The 17734-nt window shown below is 44.3% G+C and overlaps 1 protein-coding gene across 4 annotated transcripts in view; it reads left to right on the plus strand.

Moving 5' to 3' along the window:
* DHX35 (DEAH-box helicase 35) overlaps positions 1-5499 on the plus strand; it is a 30577-nt gene extending 25078 nt beyond the window's left edge. The window contains exons 22-23 of one of the 4 annotated variants that reach the window (XR_016471878.1): positions 629-1292; positions 2271-5499. Coding sequence is in view for 2 of the 4 variants with exons in the window: in XM_031603141.2 (XP_031459001.2) it covers positions 629-673 (45 nt within the window). In the remaining 2 variants the exon portion in view is untranslated. Of the gene's footprint in view, positions 1-628 lie in introns of all 4 variants that reach the window. The other 3 variants (XR_016471877.1, XM_031603141.2, XM_031603142.2) reach the window with 3 other exon arrangements.
* The last annotated feature ends 12235 nt before the right edge of the window (positions 5500-17734 follow it).

Below are 17734 nucleotides of genomic sequence, written 5' to 3' on the forward strand. Positions count from 1 at the left end.
TTTGCTAATATATCCCTGAAATAGGATCATTTGAATTCCTGTATCAGGTTTTTTAAAAAAAAAAACAAAAATAATTGAACCTCTGTCAAGATTTTTTCCCACGATTTGATTATGTTTTTAGACAATTCTGTCTCGTTTCAGTGGTTTAAGAAGATGATTTTCATGTTTTCGTTCCACGTTTCTGTGTGCCTTTTTCCTTCAGAGCATATAGGTTCCAAGGTCCAAATGAAACTATAGCTGTAGTGTTAATGCATGTGTTAAAGTCTTGTTCTTTATGCATGTGTTCCTGGTGTCTGTGTAGATGCACTGTTGGGAACATATGTACCCTTCAGTGCATTTTTACCCGTTGATAAGCTGCATCAAGTGCTGAGGTGTTGATGTGCTTGGAGTTCATACAGAAGTAGCTGGAGATATTTTACACCAAGCCAAGATGTTACTTTTGGATGCATGGAGGCTGTTTGATTTCATGGATTTATTTTAGCTGTATCAGGGATAAGCAAGGGCTTGGGAAGGGTAGTCTGACATGTTTGCATTTGTTTTAATTTGGGATTAATGAGTGGAAGTGTTCCAGTTGAACTTTTTTATAATTGTGGTGCACATGCTAAGTGTTTTTTCTCTCTTCTTGCAGCATCTCTCCTTGAAAGCAAAAAGGGCTAAAGTGGACGACCACTGATTTGATGTGACTTAAGTCTTGTGATGGCAGACGCTGAATCTACCAGTGATTTGAAGCTGGCTACAGTCCACCCAGCAGCCAGTTCATTACCAACTTGATCTTACATCAACTTAAATGTTAAATGCCTGCCAGGATCTGTAGGGATTTGTGCATGACCAGTACACTATAAACCTATGTAGAGCTTGCAATGTGGACATTTTATTCTTTGCCTAATTGACCACTGTTGTTAATCTAGGCATGTTGCTCCTTTTAAATAGATAGACAAAAAATAAAAAAATATAAAAGAGGACATGCAGGACCACAAAAAAAGGAAAAGAAAAAAAAAAAAAAACCTTCAAGAGGGAAATGGATTTTCTGGAGTGATATGTCTGCCTTATGAGAGTGGGGAATAGGGTACCCTGCCTCCTGTTACCTAGAGCACTGTGACTACTGCCAGCCAAACTGAGACTGACTCCTGACAGCAGGTAGCTCAGGGCAATGAACCAGCCCTTGAAATGCAAGGGACTGCCATGGAAACATTGATTTCATGTTGGACCATACCAAACTGGTGCAGCTTGTGCTCCCAAGCAGTAAAAGTCTCTTACCTGATGCTGAGCTGCCTCTTGCTCCCTGTCTTTCAGTAAGTAACACAGTAAGTATAATGTCTCGATTCCGTACAAGAACATTTACAGCCCTTGTCTGGGGAAGGGGAGGGAGAGTAGCTCAATCTTTTTAAAAGGATAAACTTCTTTCCTCAATCAGGGAAGCATACACATGTTCACAGTTACTCAAATTCACTGCTGAGACTTTACTCTTTTTCTCTTCCTTGAGAAGAAAAACTGTTAACCTCTCACTGCTTGGAAACCAGAGAGCCCTGGTTTTGGCCTCTTGTTCAGCAGAGATGAAAATATTCGTATTAGGAAAGTATAAAACCACAGTCCTATGTATTTTTTCTAATTAAGATTTTGTCCTTTGCTGCTTGGGACCGCATGTGTTTCTGTAAGAGAAGAATGCTCTGAACATTTGCTGCTTTAATCAGGATTCCATGGCTACTTTTCAGTAAAGAACTGTATTTTAGTGTGTTTTAACAAGATAGGATGTATACATATATTTATTTTTTTCTATCAATATTTATTTTAGAAACACGTCTAAAAACTTTATTTTTGTAAAGCAGTTGATTTGATGAATGCTTTTGACATGTTAGCCATAATCTTCTTTTTTAAGTAAGAAAAAAGAGAATGAAGTATGTAAATGGACAGAAATTCCTACAAAAAGTAAATGCCTCCTTTATCACAGGACTGCCTTGGAAACTTTCCTGGATTTTTCTTTATGTTCTCCTGTCCAACCACTGCATCATGTGCAGTGTGCAGTGTGCAGTGTCTCCATGATGGCCAGCACAGAAAGATGCACTGGTCCCCATGGATGGCACCAGCAGCATTACAAACAATATCACCTTCTTTATCATTTTCACTGTGAGCCTCATCTTTGTATTACTCTCTTTTAGAATGGAAGCTCTTTGGGGCAGGGATTGTCTCCTAACCAGAGCTGAGAGTACTGTTGGCACTTACTAAAAAGATTCAATTTACAGTTTTTTTGCTGTTTTTCTTTTCTCTTAAAGGATCAGAGAAAGAACTGAATATGAAGACTTTTAAAACGTCTATGTCCCTCCGTCCTCTGGAAATATTCTTAAGAAAAATAAAGGCATTGAATCAAGGGATCTTGAGAGTGCCTCACTTCAGCGAGACTAGAGGTGATTCCCTAGCACAGCAGCACTGGTGATGGGCATGTGGTGGATGGCCACTTGCTGCTTTTGGGAATTTTGACTGATTCTGGTGATTCTCTTCTCCAAGTGTATTTCTGCCTGGCTATAAAGCTGCACATCTGGTTTTTTTGGGTTTTTTTTGTTTTTCTTGGAATGGTTGTTACTTTTGCCAAGCTGAACAGCCAGGGATGTAAAAGCTCCATGCTGTGCTGTGAGCAGTTGTACTGGTGTAAGAATGGGCACAGCAGGTCTTTGTAAACAAAAGCAGAAATGGAGACTTGTATTTACTGGGGAGCATTGCCAGAGGTGCACACACAGGTAGAACATGTAGAACTTATGTGTGAGATGCAGGCTAAGAGGAAATGTTTTTAGTATCTGTGTAAGGTATCATTAGAGAGAAAGCAGTGCTTTCATCAGAAATGTGCACCCTTTGGGTCTCTGCCTTCAAGCACCTTCAAAACTTGAAAGAACCAATAATCTCTTTACTGTGTACAGCTGTAAGCTGCAGCTCTGCTAGACCTGTACCTAGCTCTGTGCTGCAAATAACTGATGGAGGAGATGGGTACCTGCCTTCTTGTTGGCACTCTGCTGGAGAAACCGTCGGTGTGTTATTGCGGGAGAAGTTGGTGGCATTTGAAGATGAATGAAAAGAAGTTTATGAAACAGTTTAAAGATTTAAAATCTGGCCTTTGGGGAGCGATGTTAAAATGCTGCAGTCTGAAATTAAAATGCTGTTTGAAAAAAGTTGTGCCACCACTGGAGAGGAGGTAAGTATTTATCAAATCTAAGCCTAAATCCGTTAGTCTCAAATTACTGTGGCAAAAAAGTCATGTTTCAGAAACCCATCAGAAAGTGCACTCAGTGTTTCTGCTTGTGACTTTGGGATTGTCAGTAGTGGAAGGAGATGTTGCTGAATTTGAATAGAAATTCAACTAAGACAGTGTTATTTGCAATGTGTTTCTTACAGATCAAAAAGAATTCTGTTAAATGGATAGGAAAACATCACAGCTCTGCCTGTTTGATCTGAAGAAAGACCAGTTCTTAAGCAACTAAATCAAATGTTTAGGGATGTGCACTTATCAGTGCTTTATGATAAAAAATATCTGCGTAGTAGAATACTAGTAGTAGCATATACAGTGGAATAATTGTCTCTTATTGATGCATGCATGTTATCTAAACTTCAAGATATGGAACTTATTTTTTAAGATGGGTTAATTTTATGTATGTGTTGCAATAAGCATCCTGCAGATAAGCATGGGAAAACGGTAAGTCAGCCTGTGTGTGTGTCTTTATACTGGAAAAGAAGCTTATCAGAGTCAGAGATCCATGTGACTCAGTCTAGATCTGGTGATTTTCTAGCTCGTGGGCAAGTGCAAACAGTGAATCGCTTCCTATTCCAGCAAATGGAGAAATAGGGCAGGGATGTAAATATGGGAGAGTGCATGAGCGAAGGTGGCTGCAACATGTTGGAATGTTTTCAGCAATTGTGGCTGTATTCTGGGATATTTTTGACTGCAAAGGTGTGCTGGGCCTGCTTCTCTGGTTCTTTTGGGAGCCTCGGTCGTGGGCAAGGAGAGGGAAAAGAGCAGAGCAGCAGAGATATCTGCAGGAAGGGGCAGATAAGTGCAGAACTTCATCCTTGGCTCACACAGTGACTCACAGCAGTGCCTTGCCTGTTTGCTCTTCTGACTATTGCTGGTTGCTGAGCTGCTGGATTCTTCAGTGGGAAATTGAACCTCTGTAAGCTGATTAGAGATGAGCAGAGAGCATCGCCGTGCGTGTCCCCTCTGTGCAGTGTTTGTGTCTTGTGAAAGAATCACCGACCCGCACTCTTGGAGCTGAGGGCTGTGCTGTTTGTTTGCAGGTTGGACAGCTGGTGACACAAACACAGATGTGAGAATCCACCCTGCCATGCTGCAGGTGGGAACCATCCAGGCTGTGCGCTGTCTTTGGATCTGAAGGGTGATTCTGCTCTGACGTGTTTCATTCCTTATGTTCCATCTTTCTTTACCAATTAAAACTAGCTGTCATTTTTCTACTTGAGAACAGGAATGTGCATGGGTAACTGTTGGCATCCCATCATTCTGGTGTCATTTGCTGGATTAGTTTGTCACTTTTGAGTAACTTCATTGAAGGCAGCTTGGAACTCATGTTTGTTAGCATAGTTTCATAACTCCAGTATAAGTGAATTGGCTGCTCAGTCCTTTGCCATTTGAGTGACACTTCCATTAGGAAGCTTTTCAGAAGCCCTTGCACCTAAATGAGCAATAGTTTCTGGCAAGACTGGTACTTTGGCTTTAGCCACAATTCCTAATTCAGTTGCTGGGGAGGAAGAGTTGAGCTGAGCTGAGCTAACAAAGCTGTGTTCAGCACAAAGCCATGCTGGTGGCACTCTGTGGAGCTCACAGCAGCAGCCTGAGCACAGCACTGCTGCTGGGCTTCCCAGGGGTGAGTGTCAGGAGGGACATTCCTTTACAGAGTCCAGCAGCACTGCAGGCTGCTGTGTAGTGGGCTGTTTTCTCAATTTTTACCAAACTGAGAGGATAAATGTCTTTTATTATTATTGGTTTTTTGCTTTTTTTTCCTGGAGTCTGAGGTTGGACTTAGAACTAGAACATCTGAGTTTTGGCATTGGCTTTGCCGCTCACTCAGTAAATCCACTTGTATTTCATTTTCCTACAGTGTAAACTGGTGGAATTGTATCTCCTGCAGCAGTATGAGGCTGTAATGTCTGTCAGATGCACTGACACCCACCAATGTATGTCTTCTGGAATACAGAAATGTTTTTGGCGAGTGGCTTTGCACGCTGTTTGTTTTCTATCTGAGGCTGGTTGAAACATTTTGAGGACAAAAAGTCTTTCTTCTGAAATAAAAATTAGCAAATTGCTGACATCTGATACTTTTCAGTGCTGCATGATCTTCATGAGCTATGCTTGGTTTGAGTAGCACTTTTTCCTTCTCTTCAATTTCTGTTTTAGATGGTTGCATTTATTTATGGCACTTGTCACCGTTTGATTCCTCCTTTGTGGTCACTGGAGGAAAAGTAGTAGAGGAAGCAAAGCTTCCATCTCTTCCTTTCCCAATGTGGCCAGGTGGGAAAAAGAGCTTGCCATGTATCTCTCTTCCCCATGGTTTTTTTCACGGCAGAAAGAGGTAGGCTTAAGTTCAAAACATGGATAAAGCTTTAGAATCTTCCAAAAGGAGGAAAAAAAACCTAAAAATGTCCCAAACCCTTCAAATGAATAGTTTTCTGGGCAGAAAAAAAAAAAAAAAAACCATTCTCATCTAATACAGGTCCTGGGGGATGGAGGGTTTACTGTGAAATGTACAGCAGCTGTGATCCCATGTGCTGCAACTATCCAAGCAGTTACATGTGTCTGATCCTCTGGGCTGCTCAGCTCTGGTTGGATCAGCGTGGATCTTCACACTGCCAGAATCCAGCCTGGTGGAGGCCGTTGGCAGATGATCTGTACGTCTTTGCAGATACAGACTGGGCTTCATGGAAGAATTCCAATTATGGCTTCCTCTGCCACTATGCAGCCATTCAGGCTTCCTCTCTGTGGCTGTGCTGTGCACACACCTGCATGCTTACAGCACTCCAGCCCCCTGGGCCTTTATTAGGCAATGAAAGTGCCACCCATGTGTGAGGCCTCAGGCATGACTTGTTTGCTTTGCTGCACCTGTGTTGCTTGGGTTGAAGTACTTGGTGTGATGCAATGGAGGTGGGAAGCATTGAGAAAACTCCTGCTATCAGCAGGCTGCTGTGAACATCTTGGTGCTTGCATGGTGCCAAACAGGCAATATGGGACTCCTCAGTGGGGCAACATGGAGGCAAATGTGTAATGAAAAAGGGCTAGTGAGTCAAAACTAATGATTATGAGGAGCAGCTTCCCTAAGAAACTTCTTGTCTGAACAGCAGGTATGGTTCTGTGGTTTGGATGCACTTTTTACATCTCTGAAGATTAAATCCCTCCATCACTGTAGTGTAAACTTGCATTAGTTATTTACAGCTACATGCTTGAAAGGGCCCTGGGGGTGAGTCAGGGATCTGTGAGGTCTGACTTGTGCATGTCTAGCTCCTGCAGTGGACGCCACAGCCTTGTGTAGGTGTCTGATGCTCAGTGCAATGCAAAGGGACTGCTGCTGCCAAAGGATAAGGCTCATAACATTCAGCCCACTTAGAGCCAACCCACCTATGACAGCCAAGGAAAAGGGAGTTTGTGGTGGTCGTCTGTCTGGGAGTTCAGCTTTTGGGGCATTGTGAAAATTTCTGGTACTGAGTTTCTAGCGCCCTTCCAGTAAGGTGATAAAGACATCTGTGAACCAGCTCCAAAACTGGAAGTCCAGGCGCCAGTGGCATGATGATGTCCAACAGAGATACAGTTGTGCACACAGGTTATAAAGTCCTTCTGAGGCAGATAAACATGGTTACACCATGTTGTTGACCTTTGATAGTAGATGTACAGAGATCTGTAAGGACGTGGGAGACTTGCTGGATTTAGCTTGTGGTACCTCACCACCACGCTGCTGGAAGACTCATTGTTATGTCTATAGGATTGGATGCACTGGCAGTAAATCCCTGTTCTGTGTGATGGCTCCATGCCTGATGCATTCACTTAGGAGCCTGCAGTGAGGCTTCTCATTCTTCTTCAGTAGAAGGTGGTAAAACTCGCTGCCTCCAGAGGGGCTCAAAGATAAAGAGGGACATTGCATCCTCTGGGTACAGATCTGCTTCCCCTGTAGCAGATAGCCAACGTGCACTGGGGAAGGAGTGCGAGCGCAGCTCTGTGAGCAGCACCCCGTGGAGCAGAGGGACCCCATCCCCTAAGTGAGTGCTGCTTGTGTACACAGCGTCAGATGGAAGGCAGAGAGAAGAGCAGCATGTGGGGACTTTGGGATGTGGTAGGGGATGGGACTGTGCAATTATTGCAACTGGGGAGCCTGTCCTCATAACTGGGCACGATGGGCAATGTCACTGCTGGTTTCCCCCATGGGCCAGGGGACTCCAGCATGGATGCTTGGTGTGGCAGTGGGTGCTGGGCAGTGCGCAGTGCTGGCAGCAGGGACAGCTGGGCTCAGGGGCACTCAAGTAACAAATTGAACAGTGAATATCTTAAGATGACTCTGGTTTATTGTCCAGATCAGGTCAGCGGAAAAAATATTGGGAGACCGAACAAAGAGACAGGCTGCTTGAGCAGATAAATGGACTGATCATTTCGTATTGAGGAACAATCTCTAAAACATAGTTTACTGCACAGCTGAGGGCTGAAGCATTTGCTGATGCCAAGAGCTCCTGCTTTGACCCTAGGCACGCGTGGAATTAAATGGCGCGGTGTTTTTTGATGGTTAAACTCCCCGAAGAAGACACTCCATTTGTTACCGGGGCTCTGATGAAGTAAAGTGTGGTTTATATGTACAAGGCCGGCCTTCAACTCATCTCAGAATGAATGGAGAGGTAAAATTGAATTTTACACTCCTGCTGCTATGATTAATGAGCGGGCTCTCGGAGCTGGCTGGCCGCAGGAGGGCAATGCAGGCTCACTGCTGCCGGGAGCTGCTGCTCTGCACAGGGATGCCAAGCAGGAGGGAGTCTGCATAAATGAGTAGGTGTTGTAAGAATAAACCTGTTCTAGCAATAAATTCCCTGTGTAGCCATCTCAGACACGGCCCTCTGATACGAGGCTGCACCTGACAAAGAAATAAACTTGTTAGATGAAAGAGCACATGTACGTTAAATCTGAGAGTCTAATGCTGGGGAGAGAAGGCTACACCTCACCGAGGGATGGGAATGTGGGTACAGCTGCTTGAAGGACAAGTAGAGCCTCTAGGGTGGCTGGTAGGAGTGCATTTGAAGACCTGGAGGGTTTCAAAGCTTCTTACAGGCTGCAGGAGGATGAGCTGCACAGCTGCCTGGAAATGTGTGGTGTCGTAACTTGCTCCAGGAATAAAGAAGTGAGAGAGACAGACTGTCTGTAACTGTTAGGGAGTGAGTGGCATCAGCCAGCTGGGAGGGCAGGCTCTGTCAAACATCCTTGTGTTAGGAGAGATGCCCTCTGTCACCATCTGCCATTCCTCTCTTCTTCCACTCCCGAGGACTCTGATTCTCCTGCTGGCAGGGAGGGGTTTTTTTTTTTTGCCTCTGATTCCTTTCCTGCTCATTACATTGGGAAACTGAAGCTTCTCTAAACCCTTCAATGCTAGAAATTGTTCATTGTGACTCCTGCTTGCTGCCCTGGGCCCTGAGCTCCTGCTTCTTTGCTGAGCTCTTGGCTGGATGCCCTGTATGTGTGCCTGTCCTTCTGGCTTTCCCAGGCTGGGGATGACCTGGCCCCAGCCATTGCCCAGTGCAGCACCTGGACTGGTTTTAGTTCCCTTTGTACAGCACAGAGGCATTCACTGTTCTTACTAATATAGTGTTTTCCATCAAGTTCACCATGCTATTTGCCTAAAAATAGGGAAATTGAAGCCATTGGCCTGCTGTAAAAATAGAACAAGGTAAGCAATCACCTCTCACCATCCCTGAGCTTGTGACTTCTAATGGCTGAAAATCACGGGTCGGTAGCAGTCATAGGATTGCACCATGGAACGCTGTTTGATCAGGTCCAGTGAAATCCAAAGGCTTCCTTCACTGCTATGGCTCTAATAGGGCTGAAGGAGAGCTGTGTAAATCATCGAGGTGGGATGGTTGGGGGGTTTTGTTTTGCTTTTCCTGATTAGCTGAAAATTTAAAAGTTAAATATCAAAGGAAACTTCTTGCTTTGTATTTTTTTTGTTGGAATGCAAAATCACTGATACTGTAATGGATACTATAGATTTTTTTTCATTTATTTTTTACTCCAGATGAATCGTGTTGTTCTCTTAATTCATTTTAAATGGAGGTACGTTTGTAAGTGTTGTTTTAAGTTCTCCATCTCTAAGCAGAAATCACTTCTCAGCTGAGGATGGTTCACTGGAACAGGTTGCCCAAGGAGGCTGTAGATGCCCCATCCCTGCAGGCATTTAAGGCCAGGCTGGATGTGGCTCTGGGCAGCCTGGTCTGCTGGTTGGTGACTCTGCACATAGCAGAGGAGTTGAAACTGGATGATCATTGTGGTATTTTTCAACCCAGGCCATCCTATGATGTGAGTGCCCTTACCATCTGCTAGAGCTGGTGCAGCAGGAGCCCTGAAACCCTGCAAATGAGGCAGGACAGAGGGGGCAGTGGTTTCTGTACCTGTGTTATTTCCCTGATGCTGGACACGGAACGAGCTTTCTCCTTGGGCAGCACCAGGTTAGTTTTATAACCAGCTGCCTACTGCCAGGAATCTGGCTGGGGAGGCTTTCCCATATTCTAGTTGCTTCAGAGCAGTGTGTGTATGGTGTGACTGAATGCCCTGCACTCTGTGGGGCTCCCCAGTATCTCCTCTGGACTTGGTTTAAGTCAGTGTTGTTTTAGTGAGCTGCACTTGGAAGCCACTGGCAGGGCTGTTTGGATTTCCATCCCACATGAAATGCGCGTTGTTTTGCTCTCAGTGCTACTGAGGCAAGCAGAAAGGTTTTGCTCTGGGTGAGGAAGGTAAACTTTTGCTTACGTTCTTTTTCTACTCAGCTGAGGGCAGGCGTGCACCTTGCGGAGGCAGAGGATGTGGGATTTCCATTGAGACCTTTGCTCCTCTCCTTGGCCATCCCAGTGCAGAGCTGTGGGTGCCCAGCTGGCAAACAACCATGGGCTGAAGGATAACAATGAGTCACGTGGAAAAAGGAAATGGTTTTGGTTTTTCGTTGTTTTTTTTTTTACAATCTGCTGGCGTGTGTGTGAGGAAAACAATCCTCTGCAAGAACGAGGAGCTTGGGAGAAAGGGGATAAGTTAACATTAAATGGGCGTGCGGTGACAGGGGGGGAAATGGTGGGATGGCTGGAAATGCAGCAGGAGCCTGGAGAAAATCGATACGAGATAAGCGTTCCAGGGGTAGTGCTGTTCATCAGGTGACAAAGTTAAAGGCAGCGAGCCACTAAAAGTGAGAAAATATCACTGACCTCCTGCAGTATTGATCAAACAGCTGAGACGCTCAAGGCCAAAGTCACTAATAAAGTGAGACGTATCAGCAAGGAGCCCGTGAGAGCAGATGAGTTGGTTTGCGAAGGTCTTAAAAGTAAAAATAAAACGTATCTGCAAAAGTTCTTGTTAACCATCTTCTTTGTCTCGTTCAGTGCAAAGGGGACGAGGCAGCTTTGAGGAGAGGCACAGATGGGGAGCTGGAATGCATGAAGGTTTGCTATGCTGTTAAAAGGGGGGTTGCAAATTGAGTGGGTCTTGTTCCAGAGGGGAGCAAGGAGTGAGTGATGCTGCGGTGAGTGATGCTGGGACAGGCTGGTGGCTCTGCAGGCTGCATCTGGAAGGGCTGTGGGGCTCCATGGGGCCAACGTAGGTCTGCTCAGGAATCTCAGGCTGCAGTCATGCCCAGGATTGAGGCAAAAAAATCCGAGTGCTCCTGCAATGCTCCTTCTCCCTGTCTCTGGTGGTGGTACTGCTGGCGTTTGTCCACCTCCCTTGCAAAGTGAAGAAGGAAAGGAAGACAAAACAAACGCCAATTTTCTCGCTGAAGGTGTATGTGAGATCTCTGTTGTCATGATGATGTAGCATCCTAAAAGCGTGTGCACCATGAATAATTTTAGCACAGAAACTGCCAGGTTCTCTTGAGGAGGCTTTGTAGCGGGGGAAGAGAAGAGACCACAAAGGAAGGAAGCTGACAGAGAAGGCAATTTATTCAGCTATGGGGAAGAAAGGTTAACTTAATTACTCTCTTCATCAGGTTTCTGTATGATACTAGAAACAGCTGCACCTTAAATTCATATTTGAAGGCCCTGAAACCAGAAGACGGTGCTTATTGTGATGGATAATATTACCATTGGAAATGTACTGCAAATTTCAACTGGGACATTGACTATTTTACATGCAGCAAGGACAGATCAGCAAGCAAAGAGAGATTAAATTAATTAAATCAATATGTGAACTGTAAGCCTCATAATAAAATCTTAAATAAAAACTTCGGAAGGAAAAAAATGATTACCTTCACAGACTGTGAGATGGAACAGCTGTTTGTTCACAAAATACTTTTTCAATAGTTCAACAAAATTAAATTCAGTAGTTTAACTTCTTCCTCTCTCCATCATGCGTCGCTTTGCATGATAGAAAAGCTGGTAACCAGGATTTCAGAGGTTTTCCTCTTGCTGTCAGCTTTCCAGCATTGAAGGGGGTACATAGAAGGATCATAAAAGCACATAATCTTTTGAGACTTTTAAATGTCACCAAGTCCAACTCCTCTGCAATAACAGGGACACCTGCAGCTGGATCTGGGTGCTCAGAGCCCCTTGTGTGTCTCCAGGGACAAACCACTCCCCTTCGAGCCTTTGAATCTCTGTCCCTCCAGAAAGGGACAGTTGTACCTTTTTAAATGATGTCTCAGGCTTTATTGTGTAATCTAGGCACAATTATCAAGATTTTTAAAAGATTGGTGATCCTGAGTGTGCAGCTTCTGAGTGCTCAAGTATTTCTTGCAGACACTAGCAGCTATTGTAATCTGTTGGACCTGCTGGGTTTAATGCTCCTATTTCCTTGGAAAGCATCAACTGAGACATGGGGCAGGTAGGAAAAGTTCAGAAGAAGCAGGAGCACCTGCTGGGATGCCCTGCAGCATTGCACACGTGAGGAGGTATGTACTGACCTTCAAAGAACATCACTCCTCTGCAAGGGGCTTCTTCCAAAACCATCTGAACTTGCTTTGTTGTTAACTTTAATAGCAGGATCACAGAGAAAGCTTATTATGTCTGCTTTTAAAACACAGGCTTTCCTTTCATCCAGAGCATCCATGTGTTCGTGTAACTGAGTTCTTGCAAACACAACCTCGTATGACTTTTATTTAGCTGTGTGGGCTCAGAGATCCAACAGCCAACATTATTTGATCTCCATTTTTGTGTCTGCAACATAATGAAGCATTTTAAGGTTTCAGCAAGATTTCTGTGCTGGACCCATGACTGGAAGTGTGAGGAATCTAGCTGATTTTCTGCTGTCTCAAAGGCCAACATCATCAATCCCTCCCCAGCTTTCTCTCTTCCGATTCATCAGTGTCTTACAGTGCCTTACAACTTCTGGCTGTTTGTGAGAGACCCCGTCTAGCCAGTCTGTGTACGGGTATTGGGAAGTGCAGGTGAGACAGGGGATGTGACATGTGCCCTTCTGGACCTGAGGTCCATGTCTCTCTGGGCATTCCAGCCAATCAGGACAATGCCATATTGATGCCCTAGCCAGCTCTTCCCACACCACCATCCCTATTTACCAAGCTTTAAAGTTTTTTTTTTGACACGAACAGCCCAGGAGCAGCTCAGTGGGCTTGTTCCATCCCCATCCTCCCCCTTCAAAGCAGAGCTGAGCTGTGACCTGACCTGCAGCCAGCACAGAGGCCTCTGGAGCATCGCCTGTAAGAGGCAGCAGGTCCAACCGCCTGGAAGGGACCCAGCAGTGCCCTGTGGGCCAGGCCAGGCCGAGCGGTGGATAACAGATGATGTGCCATTGCCAGAGGGCCTGTGAGCAGCGTTAGGCCGGCGTTCGGCCCACCCGTTGGTATGGTAACGGCCATCCATGGCACAGCTCGGCTATTTGTACTTGTCTAATTATTATTACTCTTTGCATTTTCTTCCAGTAGATGAGTAATGGAAGAGGGTTAGAGGGAAGGGAAGGTGCTGGGGGAAGAGAGCAGTGATTTGTGGGATAGGTATCTCATCTCATGGAGGAGGGCATTTATCTTGCTGAGCCTCTGTGAGCAGCCCTGGCCGTCGGCACTGGGATGGCTGCGTGGCGGTCACCCTGCTGAGCAGATGTCCGTGTCTGGCTGGGTGCTGAGGTGATGCCATGGTCTGTGTTTGCATTGGTCAAGGCTGGGCAATGAGCTGGTTGTATTGAGAGAAGCCAGCTCTAGGAAACCTGGGGAGCCATAAACACTGGAGACTTTTCAGGTCTTGATCCAAGCTGTTGTGCTCATTCTTGCTAATTCAAACCTCTCACTTTGCATAATAATTCAGTGAGTTCAACCACATTAAACAGTCACTTTTTCTTCCTAGAGCCGAAGGTGATTTGAGATTATCTGGGACAGAAATGTTTGCCTGAGTTGGGATGCAGCTTTATGACAAGCCTTCCTTTGGTCAAGCACTTTGGTGACTACGTCCAAGCAGTTGCCCCCGTAGTTTGAGTTGGACATTCCATGGTTCTTGTCTAGGCCAGCTGTAATGGCTGGAAAACAGACTCCTGGTGCCTTTTTTTTTTTTTTTTTCAGAATTGTTGACCTCCCAGTGAGAACACTGCTGTGGTTTTCTAGTCTAATTTGGAGCCAGTTATCCTGTTTCGGTAGAGTGCAAAGTATCTTGCCTCTTTGAGGTTTACAGGATGAAGAGAGAATTCTGTGGTTTGGAAGGGTAGAGAAAGGCACATTAATCTCTGCTTCACAGAGGCGTACATAAGTGAGAAATCTGGATGTGTGGAAATAGAACTGAGTTTGATATCTGCACAGATACACTTTTCTTAATTGAAGATTTTTATTTATTTCACACAAATAAACTGTGATATCTTTAAATGCTGCATGCTTGCAACAAGTACCCTAAATGATTATATGGGTACGAAAGTTGGATTTTCCTGGCTACGACCATGTAGTAAAGAGCAGATCATACATTCTGTAGTAGACATGTATTTGCTGCAAGAAGTCCCAGCCCTCTTCTTTTGAGCAATACCTAAATACCTAGAACTAGACAAGCTCATGTACATGCTTTCTGGCTTTTGTTCTTTCACAGATAGGAGTTAAACAAGGGCTATCTATAGAGGCAGTGAAGGAATCTTATGGAATATTTATGGCCGCAATACAGGAATTGTATCAGGATTCATTTTTACTTCTTGGAGCAACCAGTAGAGAGCTGAATGCTGATTCATTTTTATTTTTCTATCTCCTTTTTTTTTCCCAACTGATTTCCAAGAGGAGGTCTCTTCAAGTTTGCACAAGCTCATATCGTACCCTATCCTGAGGTTATAGAGAATTTCATGCCTGTATTGCTGTTGGTGGCTGTAGATTTCTGTGAGCTGTTCTAATAGCAAAGGCTTCCATTCGGAGCTGTGCTCAACAAGGTGAGGCCTTCACAACAGAGGGAAAGGCACCAAGGCACAGTATTGGGAACCTAAGCTGGGAATTGCTGGGATGGGGATGGGTAACAGTTTTGTTCTTTGACAGAATAGCCCAGAATTACTGAAATTCATCCTACATAGACACCTAATCAAAATTTCTTTCCCTTGAGCCACCTGTCCTGTTAGCTGCTGAAGGTCTTGTAAACCAAAGCTATTCTCTCTTTTTGGGCTGGGAAGACTTCTGGAGTTCCAGAACAGTAAAGCTATATTGTGTCTTCAGAGTCAAAAAATCCATGTGCTTGACCATAATTTCTGTTCCTTTGAATATTTTTTGGTAAGTGAATTAGAAGATGCTTGTTGGCTGAATTTCCCAGCAGCTTCAGCTGGTGGCTGAGCATCTCTTTTCTCCTTGCCCTGGTGCACAAGGAGGGCTTAACTTGGAGAATGCCAGGGCTGCGTTCAACCCACCCACCAGTTATGTGCCCTGGAAGGGAAGAAACAAAAGACCTTGGCTCTGAAAGGCCCTAGCACAAGCCAATCTGAGGGCAAGCTGTGGTAACGGCCAATTATGATGGTATTATAAAAGATGGCGTTACAGCACTGAAAGTATTGATTAAACCTTTAGCCATTGCAGGCATTGAAAGAGAGAGAAAGAATGAGTGCGAGATCAATATATGCATCTTTAGGCCTATTTATCTCCGGGTGATTTTTCCATTCCCCTTCCTGTTCAATATGGCATAATTTACTTTCATAAAGTGTTCAGCGTCAGGGGTCCATTATCAGAGTAATCAGTTTTGATTAGTAGAGAAAGGGTACAAAATTGTTTAGCCTCTAGATAGAACTGTGAAAAGTGAGTAAACTATGCTTGACAGCACCTAATGCAGTTAGAATGTAGACTTAATTTGATTCCAATTCTTTATGGCTTTCCGTGATTTCAAGCATCTATTGGTTTGTTAGAAAAATATAATAGGAAATGGGCCGTGGCAGGTGGGAGGGGAGAGGGAGGAGAGAGATAATTTAAGTTTGCAGGATGCAATTTTCCTCAATATAAACATTCTAATGCAATTTGATGCCCATTGTGTTTTGGTGCAGCAGGCGGGAGCTTTTATTTTGCAGATTTATTTTTAGGACTCTGAGTGCATACAGGGGTAACCTAAGCACACTGGCTGGTTGCTTATTCTCAGTGCCATGAGCTGAGCTTTAGAAGTCCTGACATGCAGTACAGACCTGGGAGCAGAGGTTCTTTCCCTTATGCTGTCCTACAGTCCCAGCATCCCTCCAGCTTTTTTTTTTTTTTTGCTCTTCATAGAGCAGTATGGAGAAATAGAAATCATGTAAAAGCTATGACTGGTGGCTGGGCCCTTGGAGATCCTCTAGTGAAGATTGCTTTGAAGTCAACTGTTAATCAGGATGTAATTAATGCTACATCAGAGGGAAAGAAAAGCCAGTTAGGATTTCACTATGCAATGCTTTCTGTCTGCTCCAGTTCTCAGCATGCACAACAGGACAGCATGAAAGTGTTTGCTGATCTCCCAGACTTCCATAACTAGGTGGATTGAGTCCTTTGTCCTTTGCTTCATAAGTAATGCCTCTCTTCCATCCAGAAACAGAGATTGGTTGGTGAGCAACATGAGTCAGTCCTTTCCTAATTCAATTTAATGATATTTTGGGAAGAGCTGTGAGTACACAGCCTATGTTGCTCCTCCTCATCCAAGGATGCTGAAGTTACAACTTAGAAAAATGCACTGCAAATTCTCTGCTCAGGGACTGAATATGCCTTGGTGTTACGGTTTGTAAAGGTAACAGGTATTCAATAAATGAACTGAAGTATTTTGGTTTATCAATATAAGGTGATGAAGGGACATATGTGCAGCACTGAGGATTTGGGACCCAGGAGTGGGGAGGTTTGTGCTCTGTTAAAAGGCCAAGGATGAGAATTTCTGAACACTTCTTTGATATACAGAGATAAAAGGACTTCAGCCTGCATTTATCTGTGTTGAGATGTTCCTACAGAATGTATTTCCTTGTTTGGTTGCTTGTATTTTTGCTTATTCTTTACTGGATGAATATAAATGGCACACAGTTTAAATGCAGAAGGAGATGAGAAGAAATGAGAAAAGCCTCTGCACTTGTGCAAGGTGTTTCTTGATCTACCTCATTTAAAAGCCCACAGGGCTTCTGAGCAGGACCCTCCTGCCCTTGAGCACCTTCAGCTCTGTGATCCTTCAGCTCCTCATCTTACAGTGTACTTTTCCTCACAGTACACCAGCCCTGCAAGAGGAAATCTCTTCCTCTTGTTGAGCACGTGAGCTGTCAGATAGAGTGAAAGCTGGGTGAGGAACTGCAAATTAATTCATCAACTTTCTGTCGCGCTTTGGGGTGTTAAGGAGTTTTGGACTGACCAAAAATCAATGTTCTTGGCAAACAGAGCAGAACCATTTAGATGGTTTGGGTCCGAAACTGTCACAGTAAAGCCAGCTTCCCCTCTCCATCTTCTTGTCATTGTTCCCTTCCAAGAGAATTGGAACAGTTAGAGAAAAAGCAGGCAGGATTTCCTAGATGTGGCCATGAAATCAAACAGAGGACCTGCCTGGATCTCACAACCACAAAGCCCAGCCCAGCTGCTGGGGTTTGCTCTGGCACACAGCTCCTCATACATCGCCTCTGCCTGTGCCCATCAATGCAAGGATTACTTGCCCCAGGTGAGCTGATCAATAGCCCCTTACATGGCATATTTATTTTTTGAGCTTTATCCATAAAATTAGAACTGGGCAAATCAATTTGTGTAATAGGATCTCTAGTCACAGATCCTTTTAGTTTACATCCTCTAGTGATCAGAGTTTTAATACCTTTTAAAGCTTTGGAATGGAGACAGCGTTGCCTGCTCTTGTACTTTTACTGAGTCCTAAGATATTTGGTCTCATGTTTATAGTCCCAGCTCCTGGAGGCAAATGGCTGCTGGAGAATCTTGGCTTCTGTTTTAAAGCATTTCTAGTAATTGTGGTTCAAGAGAATGTCTTTAAAACGTGATCTGGCTCCACTGTAAAGACTCAGGAACTAGAAAGCAAATAAAAACTTATGTTTAAAAAAAAAGTAACTTTATTTTTTTAGCTACTTGTGCTATTTTCTGTTTGTGGGGGAGTTATACGCATGCATAAGTCACTCAGCTATTTG

The sequence above is a fragment of the Phasianus colchicus genome, chromosome 17, assembly GCF_987193195.1.
Source record: "Phasianus colchicus chromosome 17, bPhaCol1.hap1.1, whole genome shotgun sequence".
In the NCBI taxonomy this organism is placed as follows: Eukaryota; Metazoa; Chordata; class Aves; order Galliformes; family Phasianidae; genus Phasianus; species Phasianus colchicus.